General features: G+C 38.2%; 1 protein-coding gene across 1 annotated transcript in view; it reads left to right on the top strand.

Annotated features, from left to right (window-relative positions):
- Positions 1–25,538, top strand: part of GRID2 (glutamate ionotropic receptor delta type subunit 2) — a 1,506,291-nt gene that overhangs the window by 1,259,674 nt on the left and 221,079 nt on the right. Inside the window, 2 exon segments of the mRNA XM_065907436.1 lie at positions 2,771–2,826; positions 10,295–10,490. Of these exon segments, the coding sequence (XP_065763508.1) occupies positions 2,771–2,826; positions 10,295–10,490 (252 nt within the window).

Raw genomic sequence — 25,538 nt, 5'->3', positions numbered from 1 at the left:
TTTTGAATAGGAGGGGGTTACGTTAGGCATGAGTAAGGACTGCCTGGTGTTAAATTTTCAAAGTCATAAAAATGCCTTAGGAAGAAAAATAAAGTCAGTTTTGGAGGCTGGCTTATGTGCCTTAAAGAACGTAATCGAATTATGTGATACCTCCAGGAATTCTCTCAACTCTCTGATGTTATGATTGTATAAGGATCCTTTCTTAACATCATTTAAAAATTTGTTGATCCTCAGGGAAACTCTTGAGAATTAGTCAAGTCCTTCCTGTATTCTTTGAGAATAGAGGACATAAAAATCTACTGTTCTAATACTGAAGTCTATTGGTTTATTTGAGGATATTGTCCCAATGAATTTTATAATTAGCTGACCATCAGTAGTAAATATAATGGAATGCTTTCTGTACAAATTTAGGATAATTCCATATTTGTTCATATTGTCCTGTGTAAACAAATATTGCATCTTTTTCAATAATGTATAAGAAAGTACACAGGAAAATTGCAGAGTAATTGAATTCACAGGATATTAAGCCTTTTGCAATAGAGTTTTGCTTAATTAGTGTGTATATATGCGTAGATGTGCATGTGTATAATAAAAGACTACTTTAACTAATAGGCCATTTAAAATAGAGAACAGGGTCATAAACGATCATTCTGTCAACATGTGGAAAAATATAACGTCTGCCACATATCAGGATTCATGACATGACAAAATTAGTTCCTAGCTTATAATGTGGGACAACAAGTCAGGCAAGACGATCAGATTTTCAGATGACTGTCTTCTCACATTTATATAGCGTTGTCATTTTGGGGAGAGTTTCACCATCATCTTCATTAATTATTGCTTAACAGCCGCCAGAAGGACAGAGTGTTTCCTCCTCCCTCTGGGTTCTCTAAAATGATCTATCATATCCAAGTCCAAATCAGCCTCTAAAAGTGTCCAGGAAAATGCAAGCCTCTCAAGTGCAGGAAGATGTTCCATACCGAGTCTGTGACATCCCTCTTCCTCAAATGCATCTATTTTACCTGAATTTCTAGTATTACCTGTGACCATCCTGTCCATACTATGTGGCAGATGGGGTGCTCCTGATTACTCTTTGGAGGGAAATATTCCTAAATCTCTCAGGAAAGACTTGAAAGGCATCTCCTGGGATATAGCCCTCCATGCCTAGTAATCCACCACGGAGGGATGGTGTTTGGAAGGCAGCAATGTGCTCTGCATGACTACATCTACTTTTTGTAGACCAGCACATTTGGGATTCTGATGGATGTTTAAATAGTTTTTTAAAAAATACAGATCAAGTAAGTATTCTAAGGAAGTTCAGAGCACAAAAATCTGAAGCTGTCTTTTATGTCATACGCTCTGCTGTACCACAGAAAGCTGGGTGTGTGGGCATGTGAAGGGTATAGGGCAGGAGCAGGGAGGAGGGCAGAACAGAGGGACTGGAGAAGGAGGCACCACTCCAGCCTTATCTGAGCATCCCCCAGGGAGCCGTTCTCATCTGCTGCCCTCCCCTCTCCATCCTCAGTCCTTTTTGGTCCTCTTAGGGCTCCTCTAATAAAGCACCCTCTCCATCCAGGGGACGTCCCTTGGGTCCACCCTGCAGGGATCATTCAAATTTGTTGGCCTCAGACTTTAGTCTTCAGCTTCTGTCTTGAGAAGGAAGACGTGTTGACACCATGAGAGTGTCGAGACCAGCTCGATAAGCAGGGTTTCCGAAAGCTCGATACGGTGAGAGAATGAGAAATGAGACACAAGAATTCAGAGAAAAGCGAGGATCAGGGGACCAAGACCGCTCCAAGGTGAAGGTGTCGAAACTGAATCCAAGCCAGCTTTATTATGCTTTCAGCCGTGAATGAAAGAATATGCGGAGAGTTAAACTATAACTCACGTGACCTTCAGGACTAAAGAACAAAATGATCATTAACCATTGAGTAATTCGGAAACAGTAATCAATAACAAATCAGTAACTAAGACTAATATTCTTATCTATAGATTTTCCACCAGATACATAAAACATGTGACTCTGAGACGCCAGTTGAGAAACAGTCTGGGGTCGGTTTTCCAACCCCAGGATTATATATTGTTTTCAAGAGTATGAACTGTTCCCTCTGGACTTGTTCCAAGAGTCTCATGTCTTATAGCATCCAGTTTATCAATAATTATAAATTTATTTTGTGGCCCTTGCCAGGACCTGCTTTCCTTTTATTCTTCCTGTCTCCTACATGAGCGGTAGAAAGGTGCAAACACGTTCTCTCCACTAGAGACAACTGTGGCTGGGTTCCTCCTAAATTAACTGGTCTCATAAATTATACTTTCTTAGGCTATATAGTCTCACCTTCTATGAGAGAATTGTATTTCTGCCACTAGTATGACTTTGACCTTTTTAAAATAAGAAACCTAGCATCATTGGGCTAAAGAACATTCAACTCTTTCCTGAGCTGGCTTTCATTAAATAGCAGTTGCCCTCATTCACTTAAAATAGCCCCTCAGCACGGACTGAGCCGTCTGTAAACCAAATTTTCTTCTGACATCAGGGAGTGTTCGAGTCCCACCTACCTCACCATTTACCCTTGGTACCCTATGTCTCATCAGACTTCCTTTCCAAACTTGTATCTGAGGAGTTGGGAGAAATTCACTCAGAAGGAGCTGCTAAGATACAGAATGTGGTTTCTCAAGTGACAGTTGGGCTAACTGGCAGATAGGACACTGGAAAGCCTTTCCATGTGTTTTTTCTGCTCTCCTATAAGTAGAGCATTCCTCTTCTCGAGAGACTTCTTCTTCTTTATGTAAATACTTAACCCTTGAAAGAAAGAAAAAATAACTCCAGTATTACCAGAGGGTTTCCCAGGTGGTGCTAGTGATAAAGATCCTGCCTGCCAATGCAGGAGACATAAGAGAAGCAGGTTCCATCCCTGGGTCGGGAAGATCCCCTGGAGTAGGAAATGGCAACCCACTTCAGTATTCTTGCCTAGAGAATCCCATGGACAGAGGAGCCTGGAGGGCTACAGTCCATAGGGTCGCAAAGAGTCATACATGACTGAGTGACTGAGGATGCCCATGACCACACATTACCAAAGGTGACTGTTCTTTGTTCTGGTCTGTATCTCTTCTTTCGGAGAAGGCAATGGCACCCCACTCCAGTACTCTTGCCTGAAAAATACGATGGACAGAGGAGCCTGGTAGGCTGCAGTCCATCAGGTCGCTACCAGTCGGACATGACTGAGCGACTTCACTCTCACTTTTCACTTTCACACATTGGAGAAGGAAATGGCAACCCACTCCAGTGTTCTTGCCTTGAGAATCCCAGGGACGGGGGAGCCTGGTGGGCTGCCATCTATGGGGTCGCACAGGGTTGGACACGACTGAAGTGACTTAGCAGCAGCAGCAGCATCTCTTCTTTAGCTCCTAAAACCATAGATTCTTTTATATATTTTTTTATTATTTCCTTTAGCAGAGTTAGTTGAGCAGTTTTCTTCATCATTTCAGTTTCTTTCTGATATCTTAATCAGAAATCATTCATCACATCTACCATTAAATTGTCAGATCTGTTTCCACACTACTTAAATAAGTATCTGTCTCAGGAATAGACATTCCAGCTTGTACTGGACCCCTTGTCTACCAGAATCTTGGACTATACCTCAGCTTTTTCTGATATTTTGTTTCAGTACTATTTGTTTAAATTTTCTTTTTATTTGTCTTGCCTCTGAATTCATTTATGGCAAAACATCTTGTCACACAACTCACTGGTGGTCCAATAAAGATTTTGCAGCTGATTGTAATACAGAAAGGCTTTCTAAAGTTCTCTTTCATAAAGTTTTGTTTTCTAAATAAAGTTTTTCCTTTTTAACTACACATACTTTTGACAATCATTAATCACCCACAGAATGGCTGGTAATATATAGTAAAAATTCCATTTTTATGCAACACTGGTTTAATGGGAATGCTGGCTGTCCAAGATGAAAGCATTTTCCTAGTAAAGAAATGTAGCCAAAACAAATGAACCTCATTGATTGCTGTTTTCCAGACCCTGGGCTAGGTTCTGAGTTTCAAGATAGATAAGAACAAATAAATAACATTTAAAATAAAAAATCTCATGAGAATCAGTAACATGTATTCTAATGAGGTAAACAAAGAAGTAAAATTTCAAAACACAATGCTAAGATGTGAGCATATTTTAAGTATTAGAAGAGCAGAGAAGAGACATCAGAATTTGATCTTGAAAGGAAGAAATTCACCAAGATGAGTAAACATGCTGGGAAAACACCTACCAAGCAAGGAATGGTGAAATAGTCTGCCCTGTAATGTGAATATGAATGATGCAAAAGGTTATTTCTGAAAATGGGGAAAAAAGTTTTTAGGGCATATTTTTGAAGGATCTTGAATGCTATGGAGTTTGAACCATTTTCTAAGGGCAGTGGGTTATAAAGGAAGTATTTAAATAAGGCAGAGGTAGGATCAGTTTTGCATATCAGAAAAAACACTGTTAGCTGTGAAGGTTGGATTAGAAGTAGGTGGGAGTAGAGATAGGGGAAAAGCTTAGAAATAATTTTCAAGGTAGAAATGATGAGGGTACTGGCAATGGGAAGGCAAAGGTAAGATTTAGGAGGTAAAATTTACAAAACTTGATGAGCAGTTAGAGTGAGGCATTAGACAGAAAGGCCACAGGTGAGGAAGAGCTTTAGCTGAGAATAAGTCTATTAGTGGGAAAAATTAAAAAATGGCAATTCTTGAAATCATAATAGAGGACAAAGTAACAGTAATAATAGTAATAATAACTGCAAGGACCAGTAATTGAGCACTTAAAGAGTATGTTTTAAGCTAAGTGTCTTATATCAAAATCTACTACAAACCTCCAGATATTTTATTATAAAATTATTATTTCTCCTATTTAACAGGGAAAGGAATTGCAATTTGGAGAATTTTAATTTACTCGAGGATTGACACTTCAATCTTTATATTTCAGAACCTGTGTTTTTAGAAGTTGAGAGGTTGCTCAGTGCAGAGGTTGGCAGTACCTCTCAGTGGGAGGCCTGCCTTACCTGACCACCTCAGTCTAGTTTCCAACTCTTTTTTCTGCTTCTTGTGTCTCAACATCACTAGTGTTCACTCTGCAGACCCTCTATTACGGCGTGTAGTTGTTCTTTAAGTCGTTAAATTTTGGAGCACTTTTCCTGCTTGGAAAACCTGCCTCCGTACCCGGCCAACGACAGCGCTCAGCCACTGCAACCAATGAAGCACAGGAGGCACCAGTGGGCTCTAAGTGGTTGCTATACTGGGCCCTTGGCGCTACAATAAAATCTGTCCTTTGGCAGATGCTGAAATTACCATCCAGAGGAGGAAACTGGGGAGAGAGTGTGGGAGGAAAAGCCTGAGCTGAGTTGGAGGACACTTTTAATGTATCCCTGCTTGTCTGTCTCTCTTCCGCTGTCAGCCCCTCGCCTGAAGCATCCAGCGCCTATCCTATCAACCATTTTTCTCTCCCTGAAGAAAAATCCTTCTGATGGGATAACTTGAGTTGAGTGTTCCATTCCATTACAAATGGGATTAGACTTAAAATTCCCCAGAACTGGAGCTGGCAGCTCACTCTTGTCATTTGTTGGTGAGCATTCCACGCAACAAGGCTCAAATGTGAAACAGAAAAAAGAGAGAAAGAAGGAAAGAGAGAGAGAAAGGGAGAGGAGATGTAAAAGAAAGGCTTATGAGAGTTATTTTAAAGTTTATATGGATAAGAACTATTCTCCTATTGAAAGAAAATAGGTATAAATATGAGTGAAAGCTCATGGCAGTGGGGATGGACCTTAAATTTTTAACTAATTGACAGCTTTAAAAATCTAGGCAGCAACACATTCATTATAATTACACTGACAAAGTCATGTAAATGTCACAAAGAATTTGCCATGAAAAAGATTATGACCATTTAGTATCCTGAGTTCATACATTCTTATACTTGGAAAGGTGATGAGACATTAACTCAACTCCAATTCATGAATCTCCCTGTTAGTAGTTGTCCTCCTGCCACACACACCAAAAAAAAGTCCATTAGAAATCATTAAATAGTGCATTACAAGGTGAGGAATTATTATAATAATAGTCTTTGTATGAAAACAATAGATAGCTTGATCAAATACTGACGTGACATGTCCTAAAATCATCACTTTTTGAGGACGCTGTTACTCTCCCCATTTATAGATGAGGAAAGTAAGGTTAACAGGGGTACTTAACATCACACGGCTTACTAATAAGAGACCTGCTTGACTTTAAAATCTAACGTACCCAATATCAAAGCTACTGCTATCAGATATAGCTAATATCAGACTATCACATGTATCAAAATTAATTTTCAACGCTTGAAAGGTTTTAAGTATTTTTCTTCCCATGGAAAGAGTTTGTAATCAGCCTAGATCCACCCAAATACCTAAAATTTAATTTCACAGAAGTGCCCTAAATTACAGTTTCTTAGTATTTGTAATGTTCTTGTAAGTAACTAAATACCACTTACCTATCAGACAGTACTGTTTAGTATAGAACATGGGTATATTAAATAAAAGAAGAATTTCAGTAAGATGTTGAGAAAATAAGGCTGATTAGACTGGAAAAACATTTATTTGCTTTCTTTTATACGTATAGCTGTGGACACTCATTTTTACTGTGTGTATGAGTTGGGGTGTGGGGCTGGGAGAGGAGGGCTCAGGGCTCATGGATTTGCAGAGTGATTGCGGAGTTTTGTGTGTGTTTGGGCTTCCCAAGTGGCTCGGCAGTAAAGAATCTGCCTGCAATGCAGGAGACCTGGATTGAATTCCTGGGTTGGAAAGATCCTCTGGAGAAGGAAATGGCAACCCACTCCAGTACTCTTGCCTGGAGAATCCCATGGACAGAGGAGTCGAGTGGTCTACAGTCCATGGGGACATGACTGAGCACCCACAGCACTTTATGTGCATGTATATGAGTTTTGTGTGGTTAGGCGGAAAGACAGAATATATCAGTATGAGTATATTCACAGCTAACTCTTCTCTGAAATGCTCTAGATTTTCCCATTTCTTCTGTGTCCTGGGTTGCCAATTGTTAGAAAAGAAATGTCAATATTTGCCAAGGTAAATTAATCTATGTGTTAGGTGCTTGTGAACTATTTTATAATTGTGTAGCATTTTAAAACAATGATTTGGCATGTCTAAATAATATCTACTCAGATGTTGACCTTAAGATGTAATGGTTTTGAGGATTACCCCTTGTGAAATAACCTACTTAATTTGTTTAGGGTCTCATAATATAAACCATAGCATTTCTGCTGATCTAAAATCTTATGAGCATGAAAATAACAAGATTACTACTTAGAATAGGTCCTTTCTTTCTCTGTTGGGCTCCTAAAACAACTTTCTTTTTCTGTGATAAGCTATTTGTGTTCACTTCATTTTGCTTCATTTTATTTTTGTCACCTTTGGTGTGCTATCTTGGTGTACTATGATGGAACGACACTGAATCAGACAAGCTGTAATTTTTATTGCAGGCATATCTCATGGCACATTTATAAGCTGAACTTGATATCAGAAATGAAGCTAGAGGGAACATGCCTTTGTTCTAAGTTACAAAATGTTCTGCTATTCTGAATTTGAAATATGTTGAAAATAAACTGCCTCTTTCTGACATCAAGAACGTCACATAGGAAACCTATCAAGATATTGGTTTAAAATTTCTGAGTGTATAAAACAGTTTTGCCAGCTAAGAACCTGTATTATAATTCTATATTCACATTTAAAGCTAATATTCAAAGTGATACCATGGCACAAAAATTTGCTTGTATTAAAGATCCAAGCAGTTGATTTCAAATTTTCTTTTCATGGAAAGCTAAGAAGGAGCATTGATTTATTTAGCAGTATTTTACTAGTATGACTATTTGAGCAAACCAGTTACATATTTAGATATAGGCATAAACATTTTTTTCACCAATACGCTATGATCTTGCCAAGTGGAAACCTTTGGAAAGTTATGATCGAGATTGATTGCCAGAAACTACGGGGCAGAAAGTGGCCAATCATATCCAGGGGGGGGTTTCTGGTGAATCCTAACATGGCTTTCTCCAGTCCTAACATTACCTTCAGGTTCTAGAAAGCTCAGGCTGGGTATAACTACCTAACCTTGCTCTTCCATTTGTAGATATTGAATGAATGAAATCTGCTATCATAATCTTTATTGACAAGTTTCATCTCTTCCCCCTGTGTAACCGGTTTAAAGCACATCACTATACATTGGGAAATATGTTAGAATGTTAGTTTTGAATATAGTTTTACTTCTACTACTAGAAACAGTAATAAATAAGAAATAAACTGTTCTTTTGAAACAAAATTCTTATTGCTATACTAGTACCAAGGTAATTTATGGTACGTTCCAGCAGCAGAGGCCCTGTCCCTCTGGTACTAGGCTACACTCTTAACGATGGGCAACTCACTTTTATTCTTGCTTCTGCCCTCAATTATTTATCTATATTGTCACTTTTTCTTTTACAAATGCAGAATTATCTCAATAATTGTAGGATATTCCAGAAAATTCTCCCCTTCAAATAGTCAGTTTTACTTTCTTTATTTTACCTCCTTCAAGGAATGAGCAAGCAAAGGAATCTGTTGTCTGTTCTTACTTCCCCTTGCTGCAGCAGGGTCCCCAATAAAGCTTTGCTTGCAAAAAGAAAAAAAATAGTAATTTTTAAATTCATCATTTTATGAAGCAGAAGTGTAGAGCAAAAAGGAATTACCATGGTATCACTCATTTCCATAGAGTAGATGATACACATCAACAACATAAAACTCAATAAAATGCAGACTAAATTTTGCTGAAAGTTACCATTAAAAACTGGCACAAATATTCCTTTAACAAACATGGCCCATAATGTATTGTTTGCAACACAATTTTGCACATGATGGAAATTTGTGACCTGCAAGGGTATTCCCAATACCCTTCCCCAATGCTAGTGTTGCTTGCAAAGACCCCCAGGAAGTCATTAGCAAACTCCATCTAGAAACAGACCAAAAGGTCAGAGGTATGCATAATATGACATTCATGGCCCGTGGTTTTATAGGGCTGTGGGTATTTGTTCTTGTTCAAAATATGGTATAGTGCTTCAAAGCATCTGCTCCCATTCTTAGAGGTTAGTGAATTTGAAGCATGCCAGCATCTAATTTTAAACAGTATGCCAAAGACACATATTTGTTCTTAAATGTCAGTCATTAGCGTGGGGTGCCTACACAAATTCAGTGAGTTCCAGTGAAGTGGTAATTGGTTCTCCAAGTTAGAAAGTATGAGTGTCTTATCAGAAACTCAAATATAAGGAAATTGACCATCAATTTAGAGACAAATAACCTGGGACAAGTAGATACCGTCTGTAACTTACAGATTGATTTGAAAATCCTGGAACATTATTCTGTAAAAGAGAAAGCTAAAAACATATTCAGCTTTGCAGAAGCATGAAATTTACTCTATTTTAATACAAATAGAAATCTCTCTCTCTCACGTACACACACACACACACACACACACACACACACTTAAAGCAAATCTAGCAAAAATAAATAAATAAATATAGAAATACAAGTCAGCATCTTGCAGTAGAAATATGGTTTTCGGAGTTGGTCAGATCTACATTTGAATTCTGTCTTTATCCTTCAATGGCCGTGCCACACTAAGCTAATCCTCTATTCCCTGTACCTAAGTTTTCTTATCTATAAAACAGGTGAAATAGTTCTGAACATGCGGCATTGCTGTAAGGGTAATGTATGCCAACTGCATAGCATGTATGGAGTAGCCACTCAATAAGTAATGAATATTACAAATACTAGTTTTTAAGTATACACCTACCCAAACATGTTGTTTATACAAAATGTAGTTATTTTATAAAAATGTTGAAGCCTTGTCACCTAAAAGAACATAAGCTTAAAGCTTGCAGCATATTGGAATTTTAAAAAATTATATGATTATATAGCAATATAATTTCATGTTTCTTTGCTTTGATAGCGATTGCTTGATTTTTTTTTTCCTCACAGCAGGGGGGAGAAAAATAGCCTTGCTCTATCACTCGAAATTTCCGCCTTTCCTTTAGTAATGATTTTTGTCTTCTTGTGATCCATGTAGGTTCTGTACACCCTTACAGCAATTCTCTTTCTATATTATATCTTAATGTTAAGAAACAACAAAGGAAAACAAACAATTTGACATTTGTATTTATGTATATTACTTTTTGCTTCTTTTATTTCCACTTGAAAGTATTCAGTATTCTGTCTTGTGTCTCTCTGCTCTCCCAATAATCAAGGTCTCTCCAGGACCTTTCCAAGCAAACAGATATTCCTTACGGCACAGTCCTGGACTCTGCAGTTTATGAGCATGTTCGCATGAAGGGAATGAATCCTTTTGAGAGGGACAGCATGTATTCCCAAATGTGGCGGATGATCAACCGGAGCAACGGATCGGAGAATAACGTCCTGGAGTCCCAAGCAGGCATTCAAAAGGTACTGGCCATAGTTCTGCATTCGTAGTCTACCATTCTGTCCCTAATATTGGAATTGCTAAACTGAGGTTGATACTTCCTTTTTGTCATTTTAACTTTGAACTAGAGTTTTCAGTTACGGCTTCCCAGGTGGCTCAAGTGGTAAAGAGCCCACCTGCCAGGAGATGTGGGTTTGATCCCTGGGTCGGAAAGATCCCCTGGAGGAGAAAATGCAGGAGTTTTCAGTTAAATTATGCCTTTTATTGATTTAAGAAGATTTTGAGGTGACTCACTACACCTGTAGAGGGAATTCACAGATTTCTGTGGCTAAGGATCTTTTACAACAGAATTTCAAAACTAGAAAACATGAGCTGGTTATTTTGTTCAGAACAAGGTCAGGGATTATATACATGAAGACTGGAAAAGGCTTTTAAAATTCCATTCCAAATATCATTCAGGTTATCCAAGTTTTTCAAACAACTCTGGTTGTTTTCTACACTACATTTGTTTTTAGATGAAAACTTTATCTTATGATTATATGAAGTTCTCTGTGAGTAAAAGTTAATCTTGTCCACAAATACGGTTTCAATGAATGTCTGTTTCTATTTCCAAAAATGAAAATCTTTATTAATAGCTTATTTTTATAAAACCATGATTTAGAAGTTATTTTAAAAACACAGAGAGCCATCCTTTGTATGAAAAACATGAAGTTTAATTTTTATTCTGGGCTTTGGCTTATAAACATGTACATAGAAGTAATTCTTTCTTCCTCAGGCCCCATCAACCTCCATGAGAGAACTGAATGATTTTTGCTTAAAATTATCCCAGCGGCTTTCACAGTGAAAATCCAAGGGCTGACTTTCAATAAGTAATTATGGGATGAATGAATGAATAAATGTCCAATAACAGCATCAATGGTGGCATATACTTTTTTCTGTCACAGCATAATAATTTGAACTCCAAGTCTGAGTTCCTTGTTTAGAAGGCAAACTCAAAACTACCTTGTTGGAAAATGTTTTGTTGACTGTAAATATTATTCTGCCATGTGGGTGTATCAGTCATGTCCAACTCTTTGTGACCCTATGGACTGTAGCCTGCCAGGCTTCTCTGTCCATGGGATTCTCCCGACAAGAATACTGGAGTGGGTTGCTATGCCCTCTTCCAGGGGATCTTCCCGACCCAGGGATCAAATCTGCATCTCTTATGTCTCCTACATTGGCAGGCAGATCCTTTACCACTAGTGGGAAGCCCACATTCTGTCACAGGTTCTAGGATTATTCTATACCTTTTCCTATGTTGTCCTTTACTATTGCTCTTGCTATGGTTTCCTAGTGTAACCCTCGTAATTTTTTCAGTCACTGCACTGATACTATTGTTTAAAAACTACTAATGCTGACATAAAGGTCTTTCTGAGTATAAATGATGCCTTGAAGTAAGTGACTGTCCTTGAAATGTTAGCAACGGCTTCTAACTCCTTCACCCTCATTATTTGAATCCCAGTTTCCCATGGCCCCGGTACCAATCCTAAAATATGTATTACTTCTTTTTGTCCAGAGGCCTGATGGTTCTTAGAATTTCAACACAGTACCCTCCACTTACTGGGGACATGGGGGAGGCAGGTGAGATTTGGTGGGTGAATGAACTTAGATGTTGTACTGGGGAGAAAGGAGGAGAGATTTTAGGGTTTACTAGGTACTCACTGGATGTGGATGAATTTAAGCCTCAGAATAGTTTTTGAAAGAGTTCTTTTCCTTCATATTGTCTATTGTTAAGAAAGAATTTTGCTTTCTTGAGTATAAATTGAAGTTCAAAATTTATATCTTTATCAATTTTAGATCTAAAGCTCCTCATACTTTCCAAACTCTTTCTATACCATAACATTCTCCAGAGAAAAATTCAATTTCTGATCTCCACAGATACAAATTCCCAATAAAAATATTTTTCAAACATACATATTCACTCCATTCATTCAATCATCCAGTACTTGCTAATTAACAATTATGAATCAGGCACTGAGGTAGGAACTGGAGGTAAACTTGACCGCAGGGGAATGCATGGATTCATGAAATATAGAGTCTGATGAAACAGATTGAGAAAGAAACTAAAATACATGATCAAACAAAATGATTTAAATTATGATAAATGCTATCAGAAAGACAAATAGGATGCTATGGTAGAAATTTGCCTGAGAAGCAGTAATCAGTAAATTTCCTAAGGCTATAAGATATTAACTACAATCTGTCTGATCAGGAGATGGTCATGTGGAAGACAGGATGACACAGCATTCAGGCAATGCTTAGCATAGGCTAAGGTCCAAAGATCCATTCAGAAACCGATTTAAAAATCTGCGTGAAGTGGACACTGTTGAATGAGAAAAAGTGGAGAATGAGGTTAGTAGACAGGGGATAGATCATATAGGACCTTGCCGGTGGTTAAGAACTTGGATTTTATTTGAATTTAAAAAAAAAAGATGTAACTGAAATAACAGAATGTAATGGTTCATTTTTATTTATCAAGAAGATCATTATAACTTCCATGTGGGGACTGGGTAAGAATGAAAATAGTGAGACCATAAGAAACTTGTAACTATCTAAGGTAGCCAGCTAAATTAACACCTTGTTTCATTCCTATGTTCTTATGTATACACACACACACACACACACACACACACACACACACACACACTATTACCCATCATTCTTTGTATTATTATAAACTAGTTATACTTCTGATATCCCAGTATTTCCAAAATAATATATAAATCTAGAGATAACATCAGTTGCTACATAGATGCTTTGGGTTAGTCACTCAGTCATGTCTGATTCTTTGCAACCCCATGGACTGTAGCCTGCCAGGCTCCACTGTCCATGGAATTTTCCAGGCAAGAATACTGGAGTGGGTTGCCATTCACTTCTCCAAGGGAACTTTCCAACCCAGAGATTGAACCTGTGTCTCCTGCATTGCAGGCAGATTCTTTATTGTCTGAACTTTAAGATATATTTATATATCATCTAGGGTCTTCTGTGTTCTTTAAGAAAACCCCTTCTTTTTTAAGTATGTACATAGAATTTCCTACATTTTCTGGGTTTTTAAAAAAATTTATGCTGTTTAACCATGGGTATATGTAAAAATAAACTGTAAATATTTACACTCAAAAAATTCCTGTCCAAGAGTCTATGAAATAAAAGTGTTTTAGACTCAGCTATTGACAGTTTTGTAGCATGTGCTGTGAAATTTAGTTAATTATTTTTAGGTTTTCATATTTCTTTTTTTTTTTAATACATAACCATTCCATTGCTTTTCAACTTGGGCTTGTGTTTTTTATACTGTTGTTAAATGTCATACTTTTTTTTTTTTTAATCTGTTATGAAGAGTGGAAAGAACTCTGATCTTAGTAAAAAAACTCTCTGGTTTTCATTCTTGTTTCTTCCAGTTCTCAGTTCTATACTTTGGACAAATTACTTGGTTTCTCTAAGATTTACTCTTCTCATCTGTAAAATTATCACAGTGTGAGAATTAAAAGCCTGGACTTTGCAGGCATACAAATAGGCTTGAATCCAGTTCATTTTTTAAGTAACATGTGTAAATGTGACTAGTTACTTAACATTTCTGGGACTCAGAATTGTTATCATGATATTAAGAATTTCTGCCTCTTATGGTTTTGATCATTATTATACATATATATATATACACACACACATACATATATATATATATGTAGAAGCATCAGTAAATAATATGATTAGAATAATAAACTCTTAAGATCATTCTAAAGTTTACATGAAAGAATGTATGTGTGAGTGATTTCTTCTTACAAAGCATTATTATTTGGTATTTCCTAAGGTTAACCTAAAATTATGACATAATAGAAAAAATGCCATAAAAGAGGTAGAGAACAATTTTTGTTTCTATTCCCTGATAGTCTGCTGATAAAGACTGCTTACAAGTTTAAAGCTGCCAATCAAGTCCCCAAGTATTTATTACACCCCATATATTCAGTTTTCTGATATAGTAGAGGAGTAGTGAAGAATGTTCTTATTAATTTATAATGAGAAATATCAAAATGAAATTTGCTTATTGTCTACATTTCTTTCAACCAGTATCAGAGACAGCTGAAAACTGATTAGACAGAGACTGCTACTGCTAAGTCACTTCAGTTGTGTCCGACTCTGTGTGACCCCATCCCTGGGATTCTCCAGGCAAGAACACTGGAGTGGGTTGCCATTTCCTTCTCCAATGCATAAAAGTGAAAAGTGAAAGTGAAGTCGCTCAGTTGTGTCCGACTCTTAGCGACCCCATGGACTGCAGCCCACCAGGCTCCTCCATCCATGGGATTTTGCAGGCAAGAGTCCTGGAGTGGGGTGCCATTGCCTTCTCTGAGATAGAGACTAGGTAGTTATAATAAAATGTATTTTGGTTCAGTTTTCAAGGTCTGAGCCAGTTTTTATTAAAACACAAAATCAACCAACCAACAAACGATAACCTCTTCACCTGCTAAAGCTCGCTGGGAGTTCCTAAGTTTGAGAACTATAACACATGAAATGTTTCTGGTGGATTCTTCCTGGAGGAACCAGTCTTGCACATCTCACACAGAAACTCCCTGTTCTCTGCCATTGATTTCTAATTTGTACAGGCAGAAAAGACCCCCGAGGTCTTATATGTCAATATTCCACAAAAGGCCAAACTTCATCTATAGTATATTTGACAGGAATTCATATATATAGTAACTCCCTACCAGAAAAGCCTGCATCACTGTGAAAACAATCCTCCCAATCTAATTGCAATTTTAAATGGATCCCATTAATGTCTTAGTTTGTGCTTTTTCCTAACTGTACTACTAGTCTCATCGTTTTTCTTCAGTTCAGTTCAGTTCAGTCGCTCAGTCGTGTCCGACTCTTTGCGACCCCATGAATCGCAGCACACCAGGCCTCCCTGTCCATCACAAACTCCCAGAGTTTACTCAGATTCATGTCCATCGAGTCGGTGATGCCATCCAGCCATCTCATCCTCTGTAGTCCCCTTCTCCTACTGCCCCCAGTCCCTCCCAGCATCAGGGTCTTTTCCAATGAGTCAACTCTTCGCATGAGGTGGCCAAAGTATTGGAGTTTCACCTTGAAGGTAAATTCTGATCCCTTCTAACAGCTTTGGTCTGCTTATACCAAAGATACCTGTAAAAATGAGGGTTAGGTAAACAAGTTCTAGTCTGCTATTCTTCAGAGGTGTTCACCTGTACCACACTAGCCTAATTAAACTAGAACAAATGTGTTTCTGCCTTCCTCTTCTTAGGACAAAATGTGATTTGAAAAATATAACTGGAGTTTTTTTTAATGAATTCATCCAATAGTTATTTATTGAGCATATTCTATGTATCAGTCAGTGTTTGGGTCTTTGAAATGAACATAAATTTTAAAAAATGCCTTCATGAAGTATACATTCTAGTGGAGAAGGCAAACAATAAACCAGATAAATAAAATACATTACATTTCAGGAGTAATCACTGACACTGGAATAAATATTAATACACAAAGTAAGTGAGGGGTGGAGACAGAAGAGGAATATACACCTGGATAAAGTTTTTCCGGGCATAGGGTCAGCCAGTGCAAAGGCCCTGAAGTGGGAGCATGCCTGGATGTTCTAAGATTGTGAGGGAGGCTAGCATAGCTCCAGAAATGCAGTGCAATGTTATTAACTATGGTCACTACACTGCATATTACATCCCTATGACTTGCTTATTTTATAGCTGAAAGTTTGCATCTTTTGACCCTTTTTGCCCACTGTAATCTTAACTGTGGAATGAAAAGCGTCTGAATATCTTAAATCATTCAGGTGATTCTGATTCACAGCAAAGATGGAAAACCACTGATATAATATCTTGAAACCATGTAAATGACTTTGGCTTTTACTCTGATATAGGAAACCAAGTAAGACTTGAGACCAGAAGAGTGACATGGTCTGAGTGACTTTTGAAGGTCCACTCTAGGTGCTGTGTAGAAAACAGGCAGGGGCTGGAAGCAGCGAGACCAGTGTAGAGGCCGCTGTGATCTTCCAAGTGGGACATGATGGTGGGTGGACCAGGGGGGTTATGGTGAAAGTGGTAAGAAGTGGTTGAATTTGAATGTATTGTGAAGGTAGTTCTGATGAGATTTTCTAGAAGATTGAATGTGGAGTATGAAAAAGAGGAGTTAAAGATGCATCCAATGTGTTTCACTTAAGTAACTGGAAGAAGGAATTTGCCGTTTATTGTGACTGAGAAAACTATGAGAAGAGCAGATTTTAAAAACCAAATTAAAATTTGCCTTTGACATGATAGTTAATATAAAATGCTTCTTAATTATCCAGGCAAAGATGCCAAGAAGTTTGCTTCATATATGAATTGGATGTTTAGGAGAAAGTTCTAACTGGAGATAAACGTCTGGGGATGATTAGCATAGTGTTTGCCTTTTAAAGTCATCAGACTGGATGCTATCACTAAGGACATGTGTGTATCTAGAGAAGAAAGATATCTAAACTAATCCATGAGACAGTTTAATAATTAGAAGAGGGGAGATTTCAATTAAAGGGTATAGCAGAATCAGGGAATGATCATCCAGTGAGGTAGGAGAAAAACCAAGAGCGGTTGTTTAGAAGCCAAATGAAAAAAGTGTCTCATGGAAGCTCAAATGAACAACTGTCAAATCATGCTCATGAATCAAAGATGATGAAGACTAAGAATTAGTGATTTCTTTGATAACCAGTAGTCACTGGTAACCTTGACAGGAGCAGATCTGGTAGAGTGAAAGGAGCAGGAATTACAATTCAATTGGAGAGAAAAAAAAAAGAAAAGAGACAGTGGTGATTATGAGAATAGGCACTTTTTAAAGGCACTTTCCTAGAAGGAAATAGTGAATAATAGGACAGATTCCTGGAGTGGGATGTGAAGTTCAGGAAATTTTTTTTTTTGAGAGAAGATATACAGTGTCTCTATATTTATGGGACAATATAATAAAGAAGGCGATACTCATGATGCAGGAGAGAGACAGAACTCCCAGGATCCAGTGTACAAGTGGAGGGTTGGATTTAGGAGCATAATCCAGGAGGAGGGAGGGTAGAGTATACAGGGATACCTTCAGATAGGTTGGAAGATGTGGTGATGGGAGCACATGAAAGTCCATTTTTGACTGGTTATATTTACTGAAAAAAAAAAAAAAAAAAGAACAGGAACCAAGATCATCACCAAAGCAGGATTGAGATTCTGGAGATTTAAAGAAAGAAAAAGTAGGCATGGTTGTTCTGGAAAATGGGAGGAACCATTAGACTAGTGAAATATAATAGATTCCTAAACAAGACTAAAGACCCCTTTGCAGTAGTGGTCATGACTATAAATTGGAACTAGTCAGCATGATTGTGGGGTTCTCTCTAGCCTCTCTATCTTCAGGTGCCAATTCCACCAGAATGGTGTTTGCCAGATAAGTGTGGTAGAAGACAGTGAGGTGAGGAAGTTGAGAGTATATGTAAAGAAATGATCTCCATTATAAATCATGGAATCTGAGCTGTGTGGGAAGTCAAAGCACAAGGAAATTGAGGCTAACAAAAGGATGGCATGAACAATGGACTATAGGTCTAGATAGGATTGGAGAATTGTTGGAGGTAGTGAACCAGAAAGATAGGATTGGAAATAATATGAAGTTTGGTTCTGAGATGACACATCTGAAATTGAGATGATGAAGACAGTGCTGGCATCGGAAATGATATGACATGAGAGTGGGTGGCTGATGTGGGAGAAAAGACACGATCTTTGGAGAAGTAGAAGCCAAGAGACTGATAAGCCAAGTACTGGGAAAGGATGTCTATGGGAATAGTCGAATCACCAAGAATAACCACAGAAGAGGAATTTGAGGGTGACAGAGAGGCAAGTGATAAAATCTTTAAGTAAGTTTGGAGAAGTGACAGAATTAGCAGATGTCTGCAGTAAGAATGAGTAGCATGTAGTAGAGTCTGATAGTGTGAGTTTCAAAGCTGAAGGACTTCAGAGACAAGGGTCTAAAACTGGTTCAAAGGGCAAGGAGAACACCTACCACTGATCCAGCAACAGTGGTGTGAATATTGTAGAAAAGAAAAATAGCCATCACTTGAGAAGACCAAAGGCACTGTGGTACCTCTTGAGGACAAGCAGGTTCTACTTAGCAAAAGAAAGGAAACGGATATTGTGTTGTTGTTGTTCAGGCCCTAAGTCATGTCCAGCTCTTTGTGACCACACGGACTGCAGCATGCCAGGCCTCCCGGTCTCTCACCATCTCCTGGAGTTCACCCAAGTTCCTGTCCATTGAATCAGTGATGCTATCCAACCATCTCATCCTTTGCTGCTCTCTTCTCCTTTTGCCTTCAATCTTTCCCAGCATCAGTGTCTTTTCCAATGAGTTAGCACTTCAGATAAGGTGGCCAAAGTATTGGAGGAAGAAAATTTAAAAGACCAAAAAAAGAAATTTAAAAACCAAAAAAACAGCTTGAGGGCATAGGGAGAACTGTATGTCTTGGTTTGGAACAGCGTTAATTTTGCCAGATGTTCCATTCCACCCTAAAGAGTATTCCCATCCAAACAATAAATTATGTAATCTCCCCAGATATATGGGTCATGGTGATGATAGGGTTCCATAGACCAGAATGGAAGAGTCTGGACAGTTGGAAAGGAATGGGAAAACTGGTCAAAACCAGGCAGCGCACAGATTCAAATCAAGAAGTGCTGAGGAGTGACCTAGAAGTCAGATTCTTCTTGATGCTGGGCACTCAGAGATTTAGAAACAATATGGACTTTAGGCTCTAGATCAATGAGCTAAGTTGGTGAATATGAGGTGACAGGGTCAGTGAGCATGCTGCCAGGATCGTGGTGACATTGGCAGAGAGGAGTCCTGACAAAGAGCAGTCTTACCAAGAGCTGAGAGATTTGAGGGCATCACTTCCTACAACTGAGGAACAAAGGGAGAGGTAGTAGCTGACTAGTGGGAACCAAGTTACATAAAAGAAAAGAAAAAAAAACTTTGTAAGTAGAAAACAAACTTCAACTGTTATTTAGTTTTACCTATAATAACATTTGGTCTTAGGGACTTCAAACCTATGAACCACACTGGCCATATTCTCTGCTGGTTATTCCATTCCCTGTCCTCTTAGAGCACTATACCTTCATTTGCCATTGAGTAAAAATGCCAGAGTAGATGACAGTTCATGAACCAGCAACAGAGAAAGGGTAAGAGCTAGCTTAAGCTTCAGTAAGTGTCGTGGTCATATACTGACTAGGTACATGACCCTAACATCGGGGTCAAGCCCCTATTACAGAAATGAATAATCAGACTGAATACAACTTGGAGAGAAAAGCAAGGCAAAATACTAAACAGCCTGGGTCTATGAAAATGCCAAGAGTCCTGGGCTGTCATGCCACAGGGTTTAGAGGTAGCGCTCTATTTGCTACATGTGCCCTTTTGCCAAATGATTCAAACAAATATATGATTCACTCGAGCAGTTTGCCCTGCAGCTGGGAGCTCAGATCCCACTGGCCATTTTTCTGTTCTCCAGAAACCAGAGTTTTTAGGTATATATCAGTTTTGACACAATAAAAGAACAGAACCAGTGAAAGAATGAAAAAACATATAAAGATAATTTCCAACAACCCTGCTAATGCATTTCTGATGCCTGGGGTGTTGTTGTTTTTTAATTAGTATTATTTTAAAAAGAAGAAGACTTATTTTTGAAAATAAGACTTTAAAAACATATTTTTGTTTCTAATAATCTTCATGGATGTTGAAATCAATTAACCTTGATTAGATATTTTCTCCACCTGATCTGCCTCTTGAGAAACCTGTATACAGGTCAGGAAGCAACTAGACATGGAACAACACACTGGTTCCAAATAGGAAAAGGAGTATGTCAAGGCTGTATATTGTCACCCTATTTATTTAACTTATATGCAAAGTACATCATGAGAAACGCTGGGCTGGATGAAGCACAAGCTGGAATCAAGATTGCTGGGAGAAATATCTATAACCTCAGATGTGCACATGACACTACCCTTATGGCAGAGAGTGAAGGAGAACTAAAGAGCCTCTTGATAAAAATGAAGGAGGAGAGAGAAAAAGTTGGCTTAAAACTCACATTCAGAAAGCTAAGATCATGGCATCTGGTCCCATCACTTCACAGCAAATAGATGGGAAAACAATGGAAACAGTGACAGACTTTATTTTCTTGGGCTCCAAAATCACTGCAGATGGTGACTGCAGCCATGAAATTCAAAAACACTTGCTCCTTAGAAGAAAAGCTGTGAGCAACCTAGACAACATAGTAAAAAGCAGAGACATTACTTGCTAAGAAATGTCTATATAGTCAAAGCTATGGTTTTTGCAGTAGTTATGTATGGATTTGAGAATTGGACCATAAAGAAAGCTGAGCGCCGAAGAATTGATGCTTTTGAACTGTGGTGTTGGAGAAGACTCTTGAGAGTCCCTTGGACTGCAGGGATATCCAACCAGTCCATCCTAAAGGAAATCAGTCCTGAATATTTATTGGAAGGACTAAAGCTGAAGCAGAAACTCCAATACTTTGGCCACATTTGAAAAGACCCTGATTCTGGGAAAGATTGAAGGCGGAAGAAAAAGGGGACAACAGAGGATGAGATGGTTGAATGTCATCACCGACTCAATGGACATGAGTTTGAGTAAGCTCTGGGAGTTGGTGATGGTCAGGGAAGTCTGGTGTGTTGCAGTCCACGAGGTCGCTGAGTCAGACATGACTGAGTGACTGAACTGACTTGTGTTAGAGTCTTCTAGATAAATAAGACCAATAAGATACAGTAGATATAGATACAGACATATCCTAAATTAGTTATCTCACTATATATAAATAATCCTATACATCTATACATATTTTATATATAGTGATAAATATCTATAACCTATATATTTTATATATATGTACATACATATATGTGTATATATACATATACACACACAGAGAGAGAATGAGGTTTATTTTAAGAAACTGGGGCCTCATGAGTTTATAGAGGCTGACAAATCCCAGAATCTACTGTCTATAAGCTGGAGACCCAGGAAAGCCAATGATGTAAATTTCAGTCCACATGCAAAGGCCTGAGAACTAGGAATGCTGATGGTGTAGACCCCAGCCCAAGGGCAGGAACAGACTAAGGTCTTGGCTCTTGCAGTCAGAGCCAAAGAGAATTCAGCTTCCCTCTGCCTCTGTGTTCTATTCTGGCCCTGCGCAGGTGAGATGTTCCCCACCCACACCAGGGAGGGCAGTCTGCTTTACTTAGCCCACCGATTCAGACACTCAGAAATAGTGTTTCACCAGATATCTGGTTTTTCTATGGCCCAGTCAATTTGATGCTTAAAATTAACCAACACAGAACTATAGTAAAGTGAAGGGGATAGGAGGTGCAGTTTATGCCATGGATCAAAGATGCGTCCTGGGCCATGTATCATCTGAACCTACCAATCAGAGGTTAATTGTATAGTTTTAGCTAAATGAACACACAGTTGTGAAAAGAATAGCCAAAAATACTTGAAATTTCTGGATTGAAAAGAAGATATAGTCACTTTGGGCCTCAAAATCATGGAAAGGGAATAGATGAGTTCTGAGATTTCTTCTAGAGCTAATTTCAGTGAGTCTTTGGACGCTAATTTCAAACTGTTTAGAAGTCACATGAGAGGAGTGTGCCTCCCAGGAAATGGCAGACACCCCTAGTGGGAGTCTCAGATGTCAGTTGTGATTCAACACATCTTCATTCTCATGCCGAAATATTCTACAAAAGAATTCCAAGTTTGTAGTTCCCCAGGATGAAAACAAATGGATAAGTGCATCCTTGTTTCCTGATGGTTCCATTATGTTCCAAAACTTCTTTTTCCAGTAAACAGTTTAAATTACACTTTGCCTTAGCTTAGTTCTTACTCTAAAGTTCCTTCCCAAATTGAAATATGCATACACATTTTTAAAATTTCTATTGAAAAAATTCAAAAAATTAAAAATTATAATTCCACTGTAATTTTTAAATTAGCCCCTTCCACCCATCCAATTTGACTTTCAGTTTACCTCTGTTTATTTTTTTGTTTTTTTTTTAATTTTTTTTAATTTTTGGGGGTTTTGTCATACATTGACATGAATCAGCCATGGAGTTACATGCATTCCCCATCCCGATCCCCGTCCCACCTCCCTCTCCAGCCGACTGCTCTGGGTCTTCCCAGTGCACCAGGCCCAAGCACTTGTTTCATGCATCCAGCCTGGGCTGGTGATCTGTTTCACCATAGATAATATACATGCTGTTCTCTCGAAACATCCCACCCTCGCCTTCTCCCACAGAGTTCAAAAGTCTGCTCTGTACTTCTGTGTCTCTTTTTCTGTTTTGCATATAGGGTTATCGTTACCATCTTTCTAAATTCCATATGTATGTGTTAGTATGCTGTAATGTTCTTTATCTTTCTGGCTTACTTCACTCTGTATAATGGGCTCCAGTTTCATCCATCTCATTAGAACTGATTCAAATGAATTCTTTTTAACAGCTGAGTAATATTCCATGGTGTATATGTACCACAGCTTCCTTATCCATTCATCTGCTGATGGGCATCTAGGTTGCTTCCATGTCCTGGCTATTATAAACAGTGCTGCGATGAACATTGGGGTGCACGTGTCTCTTTCAGATCTGGTTTCCTCAGTGTGTATGCCCAGAAGTGGGATTGCTGGGTCATACGGCAGTTCTAGTTTACCTCTGTTTAATAGCAGGCTGATCATCTTCATGACTTTCTTCTATGTTTAATCGGCACAAACATGCATGCAGTTTTTTATTCAGTTTCCATTTTGACGTTTTATAAAATGAAATGTTTTCTTGCTTTTGTCTTTTTCAATTTCTGTCATAAACATCTTTCAGGTTAGCATACATGTATATGTATATTATAATATATAAGTTTAAGACCTTCAAAGTATTCCATGAATTATTGTTGTTGTTCAGTCGCTCACTCGTGTCCAACTCTTTGCGACCTCATGGACTGCAGCATGCCAGGCTTCCCTGTCCTTCACCATTTCCCAGAGTTTGCTCAAACTTATGTCCATTGAGTTGCTGATGCCATCCAACCATCTCATCCTCTATTATCCCCTTCTCTTGCCTTCAATCTTTCCCAACATCAGGGTCTTTTCCAATGAGTCGGCTCCTTGCATTAGGTGGCCAAAGTATTGAAGCTTCAGCTTTAGCATCAGTCCTTCCAGTGAATATTCAGGACTGATTTCCTTTAGAATTGATTGGTTGATCTCCTTGCTGTCCAAGGGACTCTCGAGAGTCTTCTCCAGCAGCACAGATGGAAGTCATCAGTTCTTTGGTGCTCAGCCCTTTTTATTGTCTAGCTCTCACATCCGTACATGACTACTGGAAAAACCATAGCTTTGACTAGACAGACTTTTGTAGGCAAAGTAATGTCTCTGCTTTTTAACATGCTGTCTAGGTAAGTTATAGCTTTTCTTCCAAGGAGCAAGCGTCTTTGAATTTCCGGGTTGCAGTCACCATCTGCAGCAATTTTGGAGCCCAAGAAAATAAAATCTGTCACTGTTTCCATTGTTTCTCCATCTATTTTCCATGAAGTGATTGGGACCAGATGCCATGATCTTCATTTGTTGTTTGTAGAATTTTAGGCCAGGTTTTTCACTCTCCTCTTTCACTTTCATCAAGAGGCTCTTTAATTCCTCTTCACTTTCTGCCATTAGAGTAATATCATCTGCGTATCTGATGTTATTAATATTTCTCCTGGCAGTCTTGATCCCAGATAGTGCTTCATCCAGCCCTACATTTCTCATGATGTACTCTGCACATAAGTTAAATAAGTAGGGTGACAATATACAGCCTTGACATAATCTGTTTCCAGTTTTGACCCAGTCTGCTGTTCGTGTCCTGTTCTAACTGTTGCTTCTTTACCTTCATACAGGTTTCTTAGGAGATAAGTAAGGTGGTCTTCCCATCTCTGTATGAATTTCCCACTGTTTGTTGTGATCCACACAGTCAAAGGCTTTTGCATAGTCAGTGAAACAGAAGTAGATGTTTTTATGGAATTCCCTTGCTTTTTCTATGTATGATCCAACAGATGTTGACAATTTAATCTCTGGTTCCTCTGCCTTTTCTAAATCCAGCCTGTACATCTGGAAGTTCTCGGTCCATGTACTACTGAAGCCTAACTTGAAGGACTTTGAGCGTTGCTTTGCTAGCATGTGAAATGAGTACCATTGTGTGATATCAAACCATTGCCATTGATAAACACTTTTAATGCTTCATACATTTTCTCCCAAAAGCAGCCATGATGAATACTTATTTTTATATGTTTGTGGGGTTTTTTAAATAAATACAGTCATAAAAGTGGGATTCTAGGTTAGAGTAAGTACATTTACGAATTTAATTACCACTCGCAAAGTAGTCTCTAAAAATGTACCAATTTCTACAGAAAAGAGAGCTGTGTTCTCCCACTTTATTACCCGAGTTGCTAGAGTTAAATTACCTTACTCTTTTATTGTTCATTTTTGCCAAAACGACAAATGGAAAGTATGTTATTTTTATTTTCACTTTTCAGATTCATTAGTTTGAACATTTTTTCAAATGTGTATTAGCTTTTGTACATCATCTATATATTGCTAAATTTTATTTCTTTTGCTTTTCAATGGACTTAATTATAATTATCAGTTTCATACTACTTTAAAAACTATTGATGATTGTACTTGGTCTTTTTCATTACCCCACCTTTAACCCATCAGGCTTTTCTGTTTCAATCCATGCTCGCATCTGCATTTACACTGTCGGTTAAGCAGATGTACTGGCAAGCAAACATGATTTAGTCAGGTCCTAATATAAATCCACATGCCCAAGTGTACACTTCATAAGACAACATTTCTTTTGCCAGACAGTACTTTCAAAGAGCAGCATTTACTTTTCAAAAAATGGGAAAAGCTAAATGGTTTTGTAAATATGACTCTAAGCTGTCCACTGTTTGCTAACTTTCTCTTTACCCCAACATTATTAATGCAAATAAGAGTTTTATAAAACTAAGTTTCCTGGTGAAAG

The sequence above is a fragment of the Muntiacus reevesi genome, chromosome 16, assembly GCF_963930625.1.
Source record: "Muntiacus reevesi chromosome 16, mMunRee1.1, whole genome shotgun sequence".
NCBI classification, from domain to species: domain Eukaryota; kingdom Metazoa; phylum Chordata; class Mammalia; order Artiodactyla; family Cervidae; genus Muntiacus; species Muntiacus reevesi.
This window is presented reverse-complemented; position numbering and strand designations above follow the sequence as displayed.